Source organism: Micropterus salmoides, unplaced genomic scaffold (genome assembly GCF_014851395.1).
Source record: "Micropterus salmoides isolate LMB-PRFRI ecotype aquatic unplaced genomic scaffold, ASM1485139v1 Ms_hic_scaffold_9, whole genome shotgun sequence".
Classification (NCBI taxonomy): Eukaryota; Metazoa; Chordata; class Actinopteri; order Centrarchiformes; family Centrarchidae; genus Micropterus; species Micropterus salmoides.
Window position 1 is genome coordinate 20,208,599 of NW_024044681.1, and position 19,871 is coordinate 20,228,469.

The 19,871-nt window shown below is 41.3% G+C and overlaps 2 protein-coding genes, 1 long non-coding RNA gene and 1 other non-coding gene across 5 annotated transcripts; 2 read left to right on the forward strand and 2 right to left on the reverse strand.

The window, feature by feature from the left end:
- Position 1: 1 nt before the first annotated feature.
- On the reverse strand, positions 2-2,902 carry LOC119895004 (trafficking regulator of GLUT4 1-like). The gene is made up of 3 exons (XM_038707759.1): positions 1,412-2,902; positions 1,061-1,187; positions 2-974 (listed from the first exon to the last, which is right to left on the reverse strand). Exons 1-3 carry the CDS (start codon positions 1,811-1,813, stop codon positions 961-963), a joined length of 543 nt encoding a protein of 180 aa, XP_038563687.1. The 5' UTR covers positions 1,814-2,902; the 3' UTR covers positions 2-960.
- A 1,531-nt stretch (positions 2,903-4,433) lies between these two features.
- Positions 4,434-10,728, reverse strand: LOC119896087. The gene is made up of 2 exons (XR_005443170.1): positions 10,437-10,728; positions 4,434-4,938 (listed from the first exon to the last, which is right to left on the reverse strand). It is a non-coding gene; the product is annotated as an uncharacterized LOC119896087 (long non-coding RNA).
- Positions 10,729-15,455: 4,727 nt separating this feature from the next.
- trnaw-cca lies at positions 15,456-15,527 on the forward strand. Its single transcript has one exon. It is a non-coding gene; the product is annotated as a tRNA-Trp (tRNA).
- A 154-nt stretch (positions 15,528-15,681) lies between these two features.
- On the forward strand, positions 15,682-19,431 carry cunh17orf97 (chromosome unknown C17orf97 homolog). 2 transcript variants are annotated; one of them, XM_038709571.1, is made up of 3 exons: positions 15,682-16,341; positions 17,491-17,858; positions 18,376-19,431. In XM_038709571.1, exons 1-3 carry the CDS (start codon positions 16,242-16,244, stop codon positions 18,397-18,399), a joined length of 492 nt encoding a protein of 163 aa, XP_038565499.1. In that variant the 5' UTR covers positions 15,682-16,241; the 3' UTR covers positions 18,400-19,431. The 2 variants fall into 2 exon arrangements, with proteins under 2 accessions (XP_038565499.1, XP_038565498.1); XM_038709570.1 differs by having other exon boundaries at positions 15,685-16,341; positions 17,491-19,431.
- Positions 19,432-19,871: the final 440 nt, after the last annotated feature.

Here is a 19,871-nt window from a genome sequence, read left to right on the forward strand (position 1 = left end):
ATTATCATGCTCATTCAAGTTTATTTCAGACATGCAGAACTATGGCACAGTAAACCAGTCATACAGTATAAACGTATAAACATCAACATCAGAGTGCCAAGAACAGTGCATACAGGGAGAACGAACCCATTCATATCTTGTTAGTATATCGTAAACGTAATGAAGTGCGGAGATCCAGGCAGTTCTGTAGAATCTGTGCAACACGCAAAGCAGGATATCACACTATGACTGCAGCAGGGCGTTGTTGTGATGCACGTACATGAGTTTTAAACGTGATGTAAACAGTGTATGAAATCGGTTTATACATCTTCCCACAGACACAAAAGTCCCGTGCCGATAGAACAGAAAGAAGCGCCAGTCCGTACTTTGTTGCAAATGTAAAGAGAATTACAGAGAGGTGCACTGATGTCTTTTTGTTTTTGTCTGAACACAATTAGTCTTCACACATACAAATCTTATTTTGTGTTTGTTTTTTGATAATGATGGTATGTGTCTTTAGTCTTTAGGACATCCTCTTACCTAATGCCTCTAGTCTAATGCATGTGATTTTTTTAAATAAGCAAAATGTAGTTCCATATCGATTGTCTTGTGTGTCAGGCAGGTGTGGACCTCAGTGCACTGCTCATTTGGACTATGAGGAGTTTTACAGTTTCTCCACAGAGTGTGCTGTCTGATGATCCGACACTAGGACTGTGTGCAGCTGTCACTTTACTTTCTTTGTTCCTGAGTTTCTGTGGGGTTACTGGGCGTGAGCGTTACCAGAAAAAAAGAGAAACAACCTGCAACTTTCCCCCCCTTTTTTCTTTCTCTCGCCCATAGTAGACACAGCAGGAAGTTTTCGCCATGTCTTCAACTCAGATTGTGTGCTTTTTCTTTTTCAGAATATTTTCCTACTCCTCTCTCTTCTGTGCAAATGTGAGATCAGATGAAGTTTAAAGGAGATTCCTTCCATCCCTCAGTTCACTGCTGGGACTCTGACAGAGAAAAGAGAAATTAACATTAGCAGCTTTGAAATGATACTTCTGAGGGTGTGTGGTTGTTTTATATTTTGCTATCATACCTATTGTTAAAACTATGAAGATGATGATAGCCACACCCAGCAGCATTGCCAGACAGCTGAGCAGCATAGACAGGCGCCCATACTTCCTCGCTCCTTCAATATCTCCTGTATGGAGAACAGACCTCGACTAATGGGGAAAGGAAGGGGCAGAGAGGGCATTAACAATGAATTATTTAAATGCAGCATAAAAGCAAAACACTTGTTTGAAAATACTCAGATTACAAGAATGTACCTGAGCAACTGAAGCACAGACAGATGATAATAATAATAATCATCCACGTTGTGTTAAAGAAAAACAAGAAAAGAAAACTCAAGATGTAAATAAAAGATGTAAATAAATGTAACACTCACCACATTTGCATACCACAAGGCACATATGTTGAGCGGCACGGCGGGGCAGAAACAGGACAGCACAGCGAGCCAGAGGTAATTCGGGGGTAAGGAACCGGGCGGCACCGGGGAGGGCAGCGGACCCAGGCTGAGCCGGGACAAGGACTTGGGTGTGGCCGCCAGCTGCCCGATGGAACCCGACTTCAGCGGTGATCTGTGTCCGTTCTGGTCCGAGTCCAGGGACCGGACGCTCCCTCTGATGTTGAGGGAGAAGGAGTCGGACGGCTTGATGTTGCTCTGCCCGCTGGGCTCGGTGGTCGCGGTGCTCAGCAGCTTCTGCGTGTCATGGAAATCGCTGGGATTGGAAACTTCCCTCTCGCCGAGGGCGCTTTTCCCAAAGGCAGTGTCAGTGTTGATAGCCATCACTGAAAGATAAGAAACCTCCAAGTCTTATTCTCTGTCTGACCGAGCCGCTTTCCTGTGGACGGAGATGCTGAAAAGTCTTCCTTCAGATGTTCTCCATTGGGGGTCATTGGATATTATAAATTCAGAAAGCCTAATAACTTCAAGGCAACCTATTTAATTAAGCAGTCTAACTCCATCAAAATTTCTTATTGATGAGCGAGATGTTATTGATGTCTGAGTCCCTCTTGCGTTTAGTTGGCGGGGAGCGTCCGGACGCACGACTTGTATTTTACCCCCCCCTCCCCTTCTCTATAATGTAGTGAGGTATTACCGCATCCCTTACATCTCCACAGCGCATCCCCAGTGTCTGAAGTCCTACTTGTGCACCAGGCGAGGCGTGTGACATTGCAAAAACAACAATTAAACCTCTTCTTAAGTGAACAGGCGCGGTGCGTAAAATGCTTTCCATTTAGTGCGGCGGCATCAGCAGGATCAGCACGTGGGACACCGCACAGCAGGTGTGAGGGAGGGAGAGAGAGAGTAAAGGCGGACACTATGAACTCCAGACTCTCAACACAAGCACGCCGTGCTGACTCAAGACCTCATGTAAAGTCATTCGGACATATAACAGCGTTTAACAGAACCTCACTGTCTGTCTCAGGTATTCAAGCTTTACAAGGTGTCTAAATCTTGCTTTTCCTGCCTATTTATAAAAATGGCTATGCATTGGTTAATTGAAATTTGACCAATAATGCAAGAAAATATAGCCTACTGTTGGGTGTTGAATCTATAACAGAACGTCATTCTTTATAAACTCATATGTTTTGTTACTCTGTAAAGTAACTAAATGTAACGGGTTAAAATTACAATATGTCCATCTTAAATGTAGAGGAGCAAAGTAGCATAAAAAGAAAATGATCAAGTAAAGTATAAGTAGGCTACCTCAGATTTGTACTTCGAGTAGGCTAAATAAACGTAGTTACATTCCACCGCTGAAAAAATATCTAAAGGTTATAAGTAGTTAAAAGTAGATCCACCTGTAGTTAGGCTACAGTTAATGCATTCATAATAAATAGGTCTATGCCTACTTCATTTTGCTGATAATACTTAGGTATTTTGACTTAAGTAGGCTACAATAAAATCTGAAAACTCATTCTACTGTCTGTAAGATACATTTCAACATGTGTTTTTTTTTATATACAGTCTATGGGTTTCACTGTAGTCCATGTTTGTGTTTTGGTCAGTAAAGATTTGTTTATGATTGTGGCACATGTCCAGGATGATTAAATAACGATTCATATTAATAAAAGTGGGCTGTAGGATCAGTGAACTGCTGTGAAGACCTCAAACACCCTCAGTCTCACTGAATGAATCAGGACACTTGTTGAGAGTTAAATTAGCACACCAAATAAGTATTATATTTTATTATATTGAATACTAAATGTATTATATTGTTTATTATTACTACATAATTTACATTCTATATTGCTGTACTTTACGACTCCATTTCACGTTTATACTATAGGCCTATATTTTACATCCAATATAGCCTATTGTACTGTATATTGCATATTGCATATGCTATGTTGGTATGTGATACTGTTCTATTACAGATTGTACCACATCATGTTTCAACTAATAGCCTACAGACAAAAACTACTTATCATAGACTATAGTATTCTGTAGTAGATGGTATCATATTACTCTTACACGTACTGTACTTTGCTGCTACTAACCACCGCTCCCTGAAGCCTTTGCCCATGTTTTATCCTCAGTTTTGCAGATTATCCCGCCATCTAGTGGCAAGAATCTGAAGTTGTCGGTTTAGTTTCACCTCCTCATTCCTTAATTTACAGACATTGTAACTTCCTAATCAGGTAAAATAATATTCATTCTACTATCTATTACGTTTTTACAATTTTAATTGTGCAAACAAACTCAGTAAGGTAAAATGCTGAAAGCACTGTTTATGTCAGGAGGACCACTCAGAAAGGAACTTGATTTTGCCAAATATGATGATCAGGCCATTTTATAAATTGATTGACTTAAGAACCTTAAATGTTTTCCTTATTAAACCAGTTCCATTTACAGTAGATACTATTTAACCTGCTGCCGAAGCCAAATAAACTAACTAAGAAGCATTGCCATGAATACTGGTAAGTTCTAAACATTATTTTACATTCAGTTATCTTGATACCTCTAGCACTTTGATAATCTTGATCATGCTGTGAAAGTTAGTCATTTGAAAGAATCCCTTGAAATGATGCTTTCAGGTCCTGAAGAACAGTTATGTTTTTTTTCCCTCCCTCTGGTTTCACATTACATATGTAACAACAATCTAAGTGGATTTATTCTTTTGTAAATGTCAGTTTTTTTCTTTGTTAAAGTGGTGACTAGAACTAAAACCATGAAGTTATTGCATATCTGAGTCCGTTTGACTTTGAAAGAGCATCTTAACTCACGCTGATCTTTGTTTCCCCCTTAATGGGATCACCAGAGACTCAGAAGTTTTGCATATAGCTATTGTGTCCCTCTTTGTGTGTGTGTGTGTGTGTTTAATTTTTGGGATGAGAGAGCCTTCAGTGCTGGGATGCGTTTTATTTACTATATAGCATGCAGTTTTGTCCACAAAAATAAGTCTGATAAACTATTTTGTTCTTTATTGTAAGAAGAAAGAAAAGACACATCACAGACAACATTTAAGTGTTTTTTGTGAGGAAATAAACACGCTTACATTGAAATATACCTTACATGTGATTAACAACAGAATATAAACAACGGTGGCTCAAATCTTGCAGAAGTCCAGGCCGACTACCGAGCGTGTGAAACACCGCCTTCCTCAGTCCTCTTCCAACCCCACCCCCACCCCCTTCCTCTTCTAGAGTCATCCGGGGCAGGGCTGACCAGAGCAGTTCTTCAGCTGGCAGCTTTAGCATGTGTACAGGAACATAAAGCTTGCCAGTGAAGAACTGCTGTGTGTCAGCCATCTGGGGTCCAAGGGTGAGAGAGTGCTGGGAGTCAGCCAGCGAGCGTGAGAGTTCGAACCAGACAGCCTGGAGTGAAGGACAGCCCCCGCTTTAAAGGCACAAATGGTGACTCCTCCTCCTACTTCTTCCTTTCGTTTGCTTTAGGTGCAGTCATTCCTGCAGAGAGAGAAGAGATGGTTTAACTTCCCCCCTCTCAAAACGCCCTGCTCCAATGTCCCGCATGGGTAAGAGGTGGGCTGCGGCCAGTCACACACGTATAGTAAGTGGGCGCAGTCGAGCCACAGTGTGTGAAATCAGCTGTGAGTAAGTGAGGGAAATGAGCCGATACGTAACAATGAAAGAGAGAAGCACAAAAGATCATGCATCAGATCACCAGGAGGGATACATGCATCAGCAGCTCCGCTCTGCCTCTGCACGTTATACTGTGCCAGCAAGAAATTCTTAAGATATTTTCTTAGTTTTGATGCTCAAAATCAGACTGGCCTCTGGAAAAAGCACTCTTTTTTTTTGGTCAGTTACCGTGGTTACGGAGCCTGAAAGAGAGGCGATGAAGAGGAGTAGATGGCCTCAACATGAAAGCAGAGATCTTGGAATCCTTTCAGAAGTCCAAAGAACTCTTCTGTTTTTGAAGTCTTAATTAATAAAGTGTATGTTCAGGTGTTTTCCAGAGAGGAAACCTGCAGCTACATCTGATCCATGTCCTCTACATTTTGTATAAGTTGTATTTAAGTTTGCATGTGAAAAAGTAGAGTAGCTGGTAGAATAGAGGAGCTAGTTTACTTAATATAGCAGCTTAATCTGGATATAAGAGTGTGTTCAGTTTAAAACTGACTTGTTCACACAGATAAGGTAAATATAGACAAGGTTACTTGTGTCTAAATTAAAGCCACTATAGGTTTTAGCCATGGATGCCAATGTTGGTTGGTGCTACCATGAGGTTGACATTTATGGTTTTAAGTGAAATGTCTCAACTGGATGAACTTTTCATCTGGCCATCATCAGGACAAAGTTTGAATTTGCTCAATACATAATATAACAATAATGTGCACAGTGAGGTTAAATATACTGCAATAACCGACACTTGGCTAACACATGTAAAGCTAAAGCAGGCCTCTGCTTCTCTTGCCTTCAAAGAATGCAATCTTGTGGTGATCTTCAGATACTGAGGATATGCTCCACTTCTCTGGCTGACGATAACACAAGCTGTACATTCCTGCAGTAAGGAGAACCAGAATAATCTCAGGTATTTGAGTGTCCCGTGGGCTATAGACTGCACAGCAGGGGGCAGGGTCACAATCACCAGGAGTAATGAAAATTTTACAGACACCGCTGCGGGGAGAAATTCATTTTGTACAACGCTTAGTTTGGATTTGAATGCAGCACCATCCTGAGAGGGCCAGAGAAACATTTCCATTCAGACATATAAATGGTCAATATGGTTATACATGTATTTTCTTCCTCCTCCTGACAAATTTGTCAAATGTCAGAATCTTTTTGAAGTGGGCGAGGCAGCATGCAGACACCTGTTCTGACTTGCGACTGAAAGAAATGATCCATAATCAAATCTACCACTCCTTGCTTTGCTTTTATTTAACCATCAAAAGAAATCTGCCAGTGCTGTGCCAGATTTACACTTGTTCTCCAATCAAATCAAAGTCTCATAAGTCTTAAATTAGTGAGTTATGTAACTGATTACTGGACTCCAAAATGGCAGCCATTTTTACCTCTCTTCTCTTTTAGGAGTCTGCAGTCAGAACTGAGGCTCATTAGCCAAACATGGCCGTACCTCTCCCAGGCCTATTTAAGCCAGCCCTGCTCTCCGTCTCCCTCTCTCTCTCATGGGCCCCACATCACCGGTATTTGGTGTGTTGAACATTTTTGTGTTTAAAAGATGTGTCCCTTATAATGGCGTGAGGATGGGGAATATGATTCTTGGGGCTCCAGAATATTTGTAATCTTTGCAGTAAAAAGATGATTTAGAGACTCCAGCCACGCTCCGTCAGGCTGCACTTAGACACAGCGGTGCTATGAGCTAAATGCTAACATGCTCAGAATGACAATGCTGATGTTTAGCAGGTAAAACACCATGTTAGCAGGCTAACATTTGCTAAATAGCGCTAAACACAAAGTACAGCTGAGTCTGGTGGGAATGCCATTAGGTTTGTAAGTATTTGGTCATAAATTAAAGTGTTGGAAAAAAGTGTGATCTGATAGTGGCACTACATAAAAAGTTAAGGGATCACTCATCCTGAGAGAGACATGAAAGTGTGCACCAACTCTGATGGCAACCCTTCCAACAGTTACTGAGATATTAAATACACATTGACAGAACGACATTACCATCCCAAACTTTAGCATGACTAATAAAAATGACAGCAAGACTGATTCGGTGTCATTTTTGTTGCAGTGTACGTTGCCATTAACTGGAACTTCAGTGAAAGAACGCTGCCATTCATCACATCAGTATCATAAAGTGAACCACCACCCTCCTCCCTCGTACAGGCTTGCACACGCCCTCATGCCGGCGTTAGGTTGAATGTCAAAGAGAGAGAAGGACGTACAGTACAAGTCCTCGGGGCCACACACGGGACCACTGACAGTCATAGCCGTTGACTATAGCTGCCACAACCTCAAACTGGAACTGAATTAGTTATTTGTTCCATAGCGTGCCAGTCCCTCCACAAACAGTGACTCTATCTTTATGTTCACAATGATGGGCAGTGTTGAAACCCCCGCCCCTTTCTGACTCTTTTGCTGTGCCACTCTTTCCCATACCTCTTCTTCTCTTTTTTTGGACTTTCCTGACTAGTCTGTCCTCTCCACCCTCTTTCTCGGTCAGATCAGACTGTCCCGCATTCCTCACATTCTAGCTGCGTATGTTAGAAATTCCATCCAGCTGCTGTGGGCTCGCACACTCTCTTCCTCCACTCCTTCTTTTCCATCCCCCTATCCTTCACCCATCTCCTCTCCATCTCCTCGTACATCTGGTCTGAGGCGGACGTGGCTTCACTAGCAGTTTCACCCTCACCTCCCCTATGCCCCCCTCCTTTCTTTCTCTCTTGGCCTTATCCGAGCGAAGGAGTCAGACGGTGCCACATGACAGCCAGTGTGGAAGGCCTTGAGACAGGCTTTTATACACAGGGCAACTTTGTAAAAAGAGATAACACACAGTCTAATGCACAAAAGACTGAACTTATCTGGGACTGTGGACGTGCATTCTCTGCCACGGCAGGGAGGCTAAGGAGGAGGAATGACACACTGGAGTTGGACGGCCAGGATGTGCGTGTCAGAGAGAAAAACGAATGACGGCCTGTAAACAGGAGCGTGTGAATGGACCATGTACAATGAGAGGAATTATTGACTTTTTAACTCATTACGAGATTGTCTTATCAGCCCCTAGCTGCAAGCGCAAGAGTGAAGTATGAACTTATTTACCTGGGAGAGCTTGAAATTGTGTATTATGGAAAATATAAATAACAGACGGATGAGATTTGAACATGTAGGAGCAGCGCATTTTTTTTGAAGATGGAGAACAGGAACAGAAAACAACAAAAAGAAAAGGCGAGCCCACTCATTTGACCTTTTTGTGTTTTAGGGTTATGCTATTGTGCGAGAATACCACACGAGGAGACGAGATAAGAACCCTCAATCATCAGTCTGATCCTTAGCGATGAAACTACACAAGAAAATATGTGAAGAGTTGCAGAGTTATCACATGAACGGACAAGAGTTGCAGATTTGCACATGGGCACACACGATAATTAAACGTTACATTACATATATCAATTCAGGTACATTCCTCTGCCGTGGGTGTGGCCCAGCTGGAGAGCGCTTACTGCCCCAGATTGGAGTCTGTAATATAGACTGATCATTTTAGACTGGGAATGGGGACAAAGACAGGGAAAGGGCGGTGGCTTTGGCAACACACTGATCATAGTGCAGAGAGCCTCTTCTTATGCTCTGCCGCTGGCTGTTTGCTGGACTTTAAAGGCTACGTGACTTTAACCCTGAGGTCACAGCAAACAAAGAGTGTGTAGGTTGCTGTGCTTGCGAAGAGGAATAGCTGAATGTCAGTCTGAATTCATGACTTCCTGGGAGATGGTTAACGTGCTGCATGGGGCCTGTAAGCCTGTCCTCGGGCAGTCTCTGCCATTTTGTTTGAAAGAACTGGATTTTTTTTCTCTCTAAATTAACCTACATAACACATCCCTTCTTGCCCCATCCTCCCTTGACAAGGCACGCAATAGGAATGAAGGGTGTAACCCAAGTTGAGCAAGATGGCTTCACTTCTGCAAATGTATGCAATAAAAGAGCACAGGGAGCAGGAGGTGGGGGGTGGTGAGTTGCTTTTTAACTGACACCCTGTCATTGCCATGTGATCCTCATTGACAGGGTGGCTTATGTCACGCTCTGGGTTGCAATGGCACAAATGCAGCTCGTGACACAGCCCATTGCGCATTGCTACCGGTGCACTGAACTCTGGCTGCAATTATGTAAGACAGCCAGCCCCCCTCGATGTAGCATACACTAAAGTAAGACACCCCCCCACTCCCACACCTCCTATCCATTCATCCTACAGAAAGACTACTTATACATTAATGCACTTGGCTTTTTGTTTTATACATGTGTAAAATACTATACTAAGGATATTCTGAGTTCATGAGACTAGAGAGGCCTAAATACCAAAATCTATATTACTAGACTTGATTGTGTTTATAAATTTATCTTTCATTTGATTTGAAGGAAGATCTGCCAGATGACTGCTGGTGTCATCGCATTTCTGAGGAATGACTCGCCCCTTAGTGATCTTCCTTATTTTCACCTATCCCCTACTTGAGCACAGGCTGTTTCCTTGGCCTATTATGAGCTCAGCAAATTTTAAGGGGATTTGAGTGCTGACACTTTTCTGACAAGTTTGGATTATATAAATGCAGACCTACACTTGCCACTGCAACAGCTCGCTCGAATTCTCTAGAGGCCTGAGTGCAAGTTTCCTGATTTTCTGAAATGTGGTAGTCATGAGGATTAGATTTAAATACAATGTAAAAAACACACAACCACTGATTACATGATATCTGTGAACATTTTCTTGCTTCTCTGATCCCTTATGTATTCATTTAGACTTTTTAGCACATTTCATGCAGCCCTTTAGCTCCTCTCAACCTTTGTTAAATACCTGCAAATACCCCATGCATGTTTAACAAAGCCACAACCAACAGTTTCACTGTATCAACCATCTAAATGTTGATTAAATGTTGATTAAATGTTTGCAGGAGCTGGGAGTTTGTGGTCAGATTTCTAGGGTGCCCATAATACCTCTGGACAAGCCTGTGTCAGTGGGCCTGGATGATATTAGCCTATCTAAATGACACACAGACAGGCCTTCAGCCAGAACTCCTATAACATCAAATCCATATCCCAGAGTCTGACGACGCCAAAATGTTGCAGAAACCTGGGGATGTAAAACAGAAATCAGACCTGCAGCGGTGATTTTTTAAAAAACTAAAATGAAGTCGGGTTAAGGACTATTCCCCAGTTGCCATTTCAACGCAAACTGGGTCATCAAGCCGCCACGGGCTAAATCAGGCTGACAGGAACAAGCATTTAGCCAGCAGAAACACATAGACAGCCTCACAGCCAGTAATACGCCCCACCTTGACCACCGGCCGGGTCGCTCCTGCTCGGCCAACGCGTCTGAACGGTCCAGAGGAGTTCAAGCTGCCTCGCCCACCAGTCGGCCGGAGTCCTGGACCCTCACCGGGGTGTGTCGTTGCCTGATTGTTTGTTTTACGTCCACGATATAAAACGGTTTGGCAGCATTTGTATATCTGGTGGTGAGCCTACTTTTCAACAGCAGCAGCAGCAGTGGAGGACGCAGCGCAGGACTTCAGCCCCTTTTACACAACTCCTGCCCCAGTCCTCTCTCTCTTTCTCTCTCTCTCTCTCCCTCTCTCTCTCTTTCAGACACACATACACACACGCCCAAGTCAGACACACACCCCGGCTTCCCACTCCGATCAGCTGGCAGCGTAATGACGTAGCAGCCACGAGAAGCAGACGTCAGAATCTGCGCGGATCTGACGTGTACACGCAGGTCTGCCGCTTTGTGCAGCCCACGTCCACGAGGCAGCGGGGTGACCTGATTATCATAATTCACACTCACAAAAACGTAAAGAAAGATTTATTAGCAGCAGCCTCGGTGCTCAGAAAGTACATCAACATGCCTCTCATTTCAAAAACGTCGTGACACTCTTATTTCCGTGTTATCTGTTTTATAAAGTAGGCTACTGAACAGGCTACTTGTTTTTTTGTTATCTTAAATGTCTGATATTACTTGCCTCAATGCCTCCTGAAATGTTTTAATCCTGGTGGACCATCTAAGGCACTTTGTAACTTAAAAACTGCTGTATGAACAAAGTTTAGTCTCGTGATTATTTAAAAAAATGTTTATGATCATAGGAGTTGAATCATGTTTTGCAAGGTCTGGTAAGATCATGATAGATATTGCTGTGTAACTGACTTAGTTGACTTTATTATCTTTCTTTACATGTGAAGCTGCCACGCTTTACTTTATAGCCTATACAAAAGTAAAACAAGATTATTGAAATGTTTTAACATGCAAAAACATAGTGTAAGAGTAGGACAACCAAAGAAGAGTAATGCACAACTAACAATATTCACCATTGGTCATACCAGACCAAGTACAGTAAGGCTGTATAGCAACAAAATCTAAGTGTAATAAACTGAGAAATGGTGCCTTTAATTTTAAAAGTTGTATTTTTAAAGTTACCACTGATGCACTCAGACACTGACACAGCAAGGACTGCAAGGCCAGTGTCCTTTCTTTCCTTTTGTTCTCTCTCCTGTGAACCTGGGCTGTTGTCACTCTGTAGCTTTAAGGTTGCTGCACTTTGAGAAGCTGCTGCTTCCTCACTGTCACCTGACACAGCGAGCACACGCAGCAAATCCTCATGACACTAAAATCCGCTGTCTCATTCCCACGGCTTCTCCTTCATTTTTATATACTTTTTTTTTAATTTACAGAATATATGAGTAAAGGTAGATTTACTGTGACTGTGATCATATTTAGAATATGATTCATTTTTGATTAATTTTTCAACCTGGATAAATTCCTGAATCCTTAGTCAGTTTCCACATTTCCCATGAGACAGATATAATGTTGTTTCTGCTGAAATGTGAATCTCCACAAGTTGCTCATTGCTAGCTGGTAACCTGTAACCTTCACTGCCTACTGATTCAGCCACAATGTCCTTTTTAGGCTTTTGTGGAGGTGGAAGTCATTATGAATCGGTGATCATCAGTATAACACTAATAGACAGCATTCTTTAGGATCAGTTTTGAAAATAAAAGAAAACACAATTCATCATATTGCTCACAGTGTTTGGTATGAGCAGCTCATTGCCTCTAAAAACACGTCATGATCACAGTCATGTGCCCTTTACTTTTTCCCCCTTGGCCTGGTGCATACATATTTGAGAATCTTTTGTTATGAACTCACCAGTCAGAGTGGGTGTTTGGTTGGTTAGGGTTTAAATGTCTAATTTATTAATTCCAGGTACTAATTCAGCCCAAAGAATAAGTTTCTTCACCATGTAAGATTATCTAATTGCTCTCTGAAAACTGTATGTACTAACTGCTGTACATATCAGTACAGTACCTATACCAGTAACGTTAGACCTGCTTCTTTAAAACATTCACCATGATTACATTAACATTACTAGGGATTTTGTTGTACAGGTCCAAATAGCTGTTGCAAAAGCTGTTGTGCTGTTGTTGAAAACAGTCTTGCACGCAGTGCACTTACTGCAACTCAAGATCTGTTTGTATAAGAATGTCCCTACCAGATGGAGAAAGCGTGCGAGTCACATCTTCCCCCACCCATCGTTCATGACTCGCAAGCTCATCAGGACAAGACGTGAGCGGGGGCAGGGTTCACAACACATAAAAATGCAACCAATCACATGGCCTAATAGAGTAAACAGTGAATTGTGGGTCAAAGGTTGTGTGAACATTTAAGTAAGTTCAGCTGTCAAATCTACATGTGATAAATGATCCATTTTGCATTTACAAACATGTGAAACTATTTTTTGTGTCACTTTTAAGCGGAGGGTCTTTTAAAATAACACGTCTGCATCTCACTGTGAACTTTGTCACTTCTGCATGGATACATATTACGTGTCCTCTCTGACTCAGCACTATGATTTATCCTCGTTCTTCCTGTAGTTCTTACAGGAAGAGCTCAGATATGTGGGAGAATGCAGAAGCAGGACAGACTTGTTTGAGCTCGGAGAGCCGTCCTATTCTTAGAACTGGTGGGCGTATATGGTTTAATAGCAGACAGAACACAGCATCCGAGTTTAGTTACCCAGTAGTTATTAGAAAGATTCCAGTGCGTGGAATACTTTACAAAGGATTGTGCTTCAAAAGGGGGCACATTTATGAACTTAATAAATTCAGCATGTTTGTGTGTTTGTTTCTGTATGTATACACATGTGATGTGTGGACAGTAATGAGGAATGAGTGGAGAACTGGATTCTGTGGGACAGGAATGGGATGGAAACTCCCTGGGTAATACCAGGCTGTTGTCAGAGGCGACACATAAAATCCCCATGTATCAATTACACAAATAGTATAAAATTCCTTGAGCATCAGAATATACACATTAAAACATTTTTTCCGCTTTTCTTTTCACTTAAACAATGAGTACTCTAATGTTTTTTATTTTTATAGTGAAATAACAATATACTAATGAATGGAGATAATTCAGTTTCCAGAAATTAAACAGTCCAGTGCAAGATAAAGCAGTAGAGGCAAATTAATTGCCATTGAAGCTTTTTCACATCTAACTCTGCGTATTAAGGGTTTATTTCAATTTAACCAGAGATGGTGATTGTTGGAACAGTGGAAAGACTAACCAAGACAGTTTTGTTGACTTTTATTTTGTTTGTTTTGAGGCAATTCATTCGGTGAAAGAGAGAAACTTGAATTCAGAATGTGTACGCTTGCATTTGAGTTTTAAGAATATTTATTTTCTTGACATGTTGTGAGTTTATTTTGTTTATTTATTAGACTTAAAAAGCTAAGAAAGCTTGTGTTACATAGCTTGCACACAGCTATGTCTACGATGGCTTTTTATGGAGCAAGTTTGTCAGTTAGAGTTGCATGAATTCCAATCTGACTGTCCAGACTGAAGACACGTTTAAAAAATCCAACCTGTATCTGATTTGGACTACATATGAAAGTGGCCCAAATCCTGGAAAAGATCAGATTCCATGTGACTTGAGCTGTTCACACTGTTCTGACTCAAAATCTGAGTCACATATATGCAAAGATATTTGGGTCACTTTGGCTTGCAGTCTGAACTCAGCCATAAAGTCAGTAAACTCACATGTCAGTTACACAATAGTCAAAAGTCACTTTCATTCATTCAAAAGTCGTTTTTTTGCTTGTGAGTTTACATCTTTATCTGTAAAGGAAGATTGTATTATTTCTTCTTTTGTAACTGACTTGGTCCCACTTTAAAAATTTACAAGCCCAAAAAGATTCACTCGGATGTTAACTTCATGAGAATAATGATAACCAGGATTTATGAATATTATAATTTTGTACTTGTGCACCGACAATGATCTCTTCCTTGTTCTTTATTATTGTGGCTTCAGCTCAAGGCTGGCTACTGTCCAGCTCACTCAAAGAACTCAACAATGACTGAAGGACCATTGCCCAAATTTATCCAAGGGCTTAAAATAGTTTAGACCAGCAGGTCTTACACTGCTCTGCTTTCATCTGATGATCGTGTATGTTGAGATTTAATTTCACTGTGATCAGACAAAGCATAATGCAGGTGAACTGAAGACCCCTCATTATTTAGCCAAAATTACTTAAGTTTTTGTGTATAGGCACAGCATCACATATACATATTTATTTAAAGTGTTCTACAACAGCTACAGTCCCCAACAGTGATCATGCTCACTAACAAGACAACTAAAAAGTGCAGAGAAGGATAAGGGAGTGTTGGTGACTCATATCCACCCTCCATAGAATCCAAATTACGAAAGACAAAGATATCGGATAATGGGGAACATTTTGTAGAAGTACAGGATGCGATAGGTTTATCCATTCATCCATCGTCAACCGCTTATCCTGCATACAGGGTCGCGGGATGGCCGGAGCCAATCCCAGCTGACATTGGGCGAAATCGCGGGGTACACCCTGGACAGGTTGCCAGTCCATCGCAGGGCCACACATAGACAATCAACCATTCACACTCACATTCACACCTAAGGACAATTTTAGAGACACCAATTAACCTAGCCTGCATGTCTTTGGACGGCGGGAGGAAGCCGGAGCACCCGGAGAGAACTGCAATGTGATCATTTGTAAAAGTAACTTTAGAGATTAAAAAATACACGCGCGTTTTGTTGTTATGCATTGACTGTAACGTTAAGTGGATATCATTCTATTGATGTAGGCGATTCAGATTACTCAATAGCTTCAGTGTAAAATTATGTTTGTATAGGCTCAATACGTTTGATCAAGACATCCATTTTATCAGATGATCTTTAGCATGAGGTTGTGCTTAATGAAGGGACACCTAGCAATCCTATTGTCTCATGAGTAAGTACAGTTACTGGGAGATCATACGTGACTTTATAGACCTCGTGGCGCAACGGTAGCGCGTCTGACTCCAGATCAGAAGGTTGCGTGTTCAAATCACGTCGGGGTCATCCCTTTGCTTTGGCTAGATAGTGAAGAGGTACTTAATATCTGTGTCAAAATCTTTAATATCCTGATTGTACAATACTACCGGTATCTCCCTCTTTCGTAAGTGCCGAAGTGCATAATATATCAAGGTCACGTTAACTTATTATTGATTGTTAGGCTATACCACCATATATAACTTGTAGCCTATTTATTCTTGCAGGCCTATTCTTTTAACAAAATCTGAAGTTACAGAAATAAAGACAGTCTTGTCTGAAGAGTTTGCCTACAAGACATGTGCTTACAAAAGGGAAAAGCGAGAGTTACTGGGCTGAAAAAGGTGTGTCCTGTTGCTATTGTGACGCGTCCCTTGGCAACGCTGCGGTGAAGCGTGAATGAAATGTCCCGGAACAAATATAAAAGGTAACTTAGCAATGTAGCATCCCGCATTTCCCATCTTTTTTTCTGCCTTTTTGTGTCGTGTACGAACGAGTTTAAACCCCGAAACATAACGTGGCTGCTCTCTGGACTGAAGGGCAACAACAGCTGCTGGTACACTAAACGAAGATGTGAGGAGTTCAGGATTTAGCTTAGTGGTGATGTTTCAACTTAATGGTGTTGCAGCAAGTGAGAGAGGATCCATCTGAGATGCATGTTATCCTAAGGCACAAACGTTTTCCGAGAACTTGTTCAGCCTGCACAGTCCCACTCATCCGCACTGTGTGTGCCAAGACTTCACCATGCCGGAGGACAAAAACTGTAAGCTGCTCCAGTCATCCAGGAGTTTTGACAGGAAAAACAAGAAGAAGAAGAAGAGGAAGACTCCTCCAGAAAATACAGGTACATACACTTTTCAGTGAAGTGAAGAAGTAATTCTACTTAGATCCATTAACAACACAAAGTAAAAGTGTGTGTACTTGTAGTGGAATAACTATCTGAATAATTACTATGAAATGTAGTGAAGCAAAAGTCTAAAGCAGTACAATTTTGAGATGCCAAAATGATTAGTAAATAATTGATTAGTCGATGGACAAAAACCTATCAACAACAATTGGACAATCAATTAATTGCTGAAGTCTTCTATCAAGCAAAAATGTCAAAACTATTTCCAGCTTCTCAAAAATACACTTTAATCTCTGCGAAAGTAAAAAATTTGAATACTGTAAAGAAAGTGGAAATGCAAATAACAGGCCTGTTTACTGTCTTATGACATCATCATTAAGTTTATTTTGAGGGGGGCAATTTATGCCTTTATTGGGATGTGACAGAGAGATGGTAACATGCCCCTTAAACCCCTAGGCCACTATATGAGGAGCCCATGCATTTGCTTTAAGGTATAAAACACATTCACTGGTTTATGCCATCTCCAATATAAAAAGTATTTATCATTTAAGTATGTTGCACACCTAGTCAAAAGCTGTCAATTATTTAAATAAAATATATATTTAAATTTATGTCTGTTACATGTCAATAGTCCGCAACATGACACCAGACTGGAATCTCAATAAAGGAAATCCTCATGCACTCCCTGCACAAAAATGCAGGATTGAAAAATAGATTTGGGACTCGAGGCATTGTCACAGTAAAGGAAATTAAATTATTGTGCCACATTTTTTATTAAAAGCAGATCCTCTTGAACTCCTGATGGAGTAAATAGTGCCAGTGATCACAGAAAGGATTCTCATATAAACTGTAACATAATGAAAAGCCTGAATGTCCTGCACAGCATGCATTTAGTTATGCTACAGACTTAAGGAAGTGGAAAAACAATCATTTGAACTGATACAAATGTATCACCACTTTGGCAGTTCATACAAAGGTCACTGTACATGTATACAATGTAAACACAAAGGTCATCCAATCACTGGCCAATTACAGCTCATTACTGTAAACCAAGCCATGAGTCCTCCAACTCCAGAGGGAGTCATTAGTAATCTAAACCCTCAGCTTTGTTTGGTGGGCCCAAATATTTATGTTGCCTCCCTACAGAGAAACCTCAGGCAGTATCGTTGCCTCCTGAGACATTGCCCGTGTCCCTGCTGCTCCCAGAGATTCCGGGTCATCGAGGCCAGCTGCCCAAGCTCAGAGCAACCGGTAAGAAGGATGGCGAATGGCCCGCTGGCAGTGGCCGGAGGAGCGATAAACACCCAAAGGATTCACCAGCCCTGCTGACTGCAACAAACAAAAGCAGTGGCAGTGGAGCTCCGCAGCTGCAGTACTTAGCAGAGCTCAGCACCCAGGCTAGGGAGAGCCTGAGGTGGGAGGGAGTGCTGGAGGACCCCCAACATGAGGAGAAGAGGCTGGAGCTGTACAGGGCCAACAGGCGGCAGCGTTACATTGCACACAGAGAGGCTCTGGTAAATGAAACCCAAAATGCATTGAGACACACTTTTCTTAAAGAGAAGCAAAGAGAAAAATGCTTTGACTGAATCTGACCAACGGGAGGCTGCATCAGTGCTGCGTTAGAGCACCCACTGAATTAAAGAAGGAAATGAGAGCGTTGTGCTGTTAGTCATCTCAGGCTTTATTTGTTCCCAGATTAAAACAGATTTAGCCATTCTGTACACAAAGGGAAGATCCTTAAGACATTGAACTGAAGAGAAACTGAGCATGTTGCCATTTCAATATCCTTTATAGCACCCGATAGAAAAGCTTTCTCTGTCAGGTGCAAAATACGTATCACAGTGCCACGACTGTCAGAGGGCATCCCCCTGCTGAATGTTCCTGTTAAAAACTTAATAGAGGATTTGCGGGGTTTATATTGTGCCTCTAAATTATGTAACACTTCCAGAAAAGACCCAAAGTTGATCTTTCAGGACTGAAACCCAATCAGCATCATATCACTGAACACCCCTCACATCTGTTTATCCACAGGTCAGTGAAGTAGAGCAGCGTTAAGTGGATTGGGGGGGATCACATGTCATTTTTTCCACGACTGCAATGTAAGAACTTTAGCAGTTTAGCAGTTTTCTTTCTTTATCTTGTCTTATGCCAGAAAGTCATCCACCAGTGTGTGTGAGATGTTGTTGCAACAATGTGCTTAAAAGCTCAAACTGTTAAACATATTGGCTGTTCTAATGTTCAAAGTCCTGAATCCAGCCGGGGATATACCCTTCTCTGTTTCTACTTATTTAACTTTAAAAAGGAGAATAAAAGACATACATTCTGAACTCCTGTAATTTACAAAGAGAGACTATTTGTTGTGTGTTGTTCCTGCCCACGTTGAAGTAAATCCTTGTAACACCACCACTGCTGGACAACAGATGGCAGAAAAAGTCCTGAGCGAATCAGAAGCTCCAACTCTGAAGAGGCAATGAATGCAAAAAGAGACAGTACTGTTGTGCTTGAGTTTTTTTATTGCAGGAACAAAGTGAAACACAAGACAAAAAGTTTAAATGACAGGTACATCCCTGTCATTTCTCCCTGGGCACCAGGGTTCACTTTGCATTGATAACAAAGCTGTTACTAACAAGAGGACTGATATTCAGCATTGTAACTTTTCTTCTTGATCTTTAAAGAGCCTTCCACTTAAAAATCCTTAGAAGAACAAAGCTATATATTTTTTTCCCTCGAGAATTCACAAAATACTAAATTACTTACTGTAACAATTCAGAGTAGATAGATTTAAATTTGAAGCTGTCACTTGACAGTATAATACTGTAAATTCAATTCTTTCAGAGATGTGAGGTTGCAGGAATATCACGGCAGTCTGTTTTACCTTCTGCCAGATGAGCAGAAAAATGGAAATTATTTTACAATTAACCTCAACAGTGGAAGGCTATCTTTAATTATCTGTGTCCTTAAAAATTAAATCAAGATGTGTGATGATATATAAGTATTGTTATTATCTGGATCTACATAAATATTGTTTTTAATGTAACTTTTTGTTGAAGACCTTGATTTGTTAAAGTTTGCTCTGTCAGCCAAAAAGAGTTTCCTGTCTGGTTATTTTTTCCAATAATAATTTCTCAATTGATTATCCAAAATATACATTGTGGTAGAAGATGTTATCACTATCACCCACCCCTTTTATGAAAGATGGGTGTAAAGCATTTTGAATTTAAATGCTGACCATGATCTAAAGACTGTTCAACTTTCCCTACGCAAAAAAAGAACTCTCATCGTATTTGGCCAAATCTTTTAGATACAACATCAGTACAAAATATAAGCCACTGGCACCTTAAAAGCTAAAATATCATAACTGGTACTGGCCTTGAAAAGTCTGCACCAGTTGAACCCTGGGTGCAGGGAACTGAGGCGTGTTGTTGACAGGAAGGGCGCTGAGAGTGAAGCGAGGAGTAAATGTGGAGGTGGAAAGAGAGGTGTGAGGTAAAGACAGTGATAAACTGGCAGAGAGTCAGAGGGGAGAG

Coding starts and splice junctions, on each gene's coding strand:
- LOC119895004 (XM_038707759.1), bottom strand. CDS start 1,813: ATGGCTATCAACACTGACACTGCCTTTGGGAAAAGCGCCCTCGGCGAG. Junction 1,188..1,411: donor CCTTGTGGTATGCAAATGTG/GTGAGTGTTACA, acceptor TTTCCCCATTAG/TCGAGGTCTGTTCTCCATAC.
- cunh17orf97 (XM_038709570.1), top strand. CDS start 16,242: ATGCCGGAGGACAAAAACTGTAAGCTGCTCCAGTCATCCAGGAGTTTT. Junction 16,342..17,490: donor GACTCCTCCAGAAAATACAG/GTACATACACTT, acceptor GCCTCCCTACAG/AGAAACCTCAGGCAGTATCG.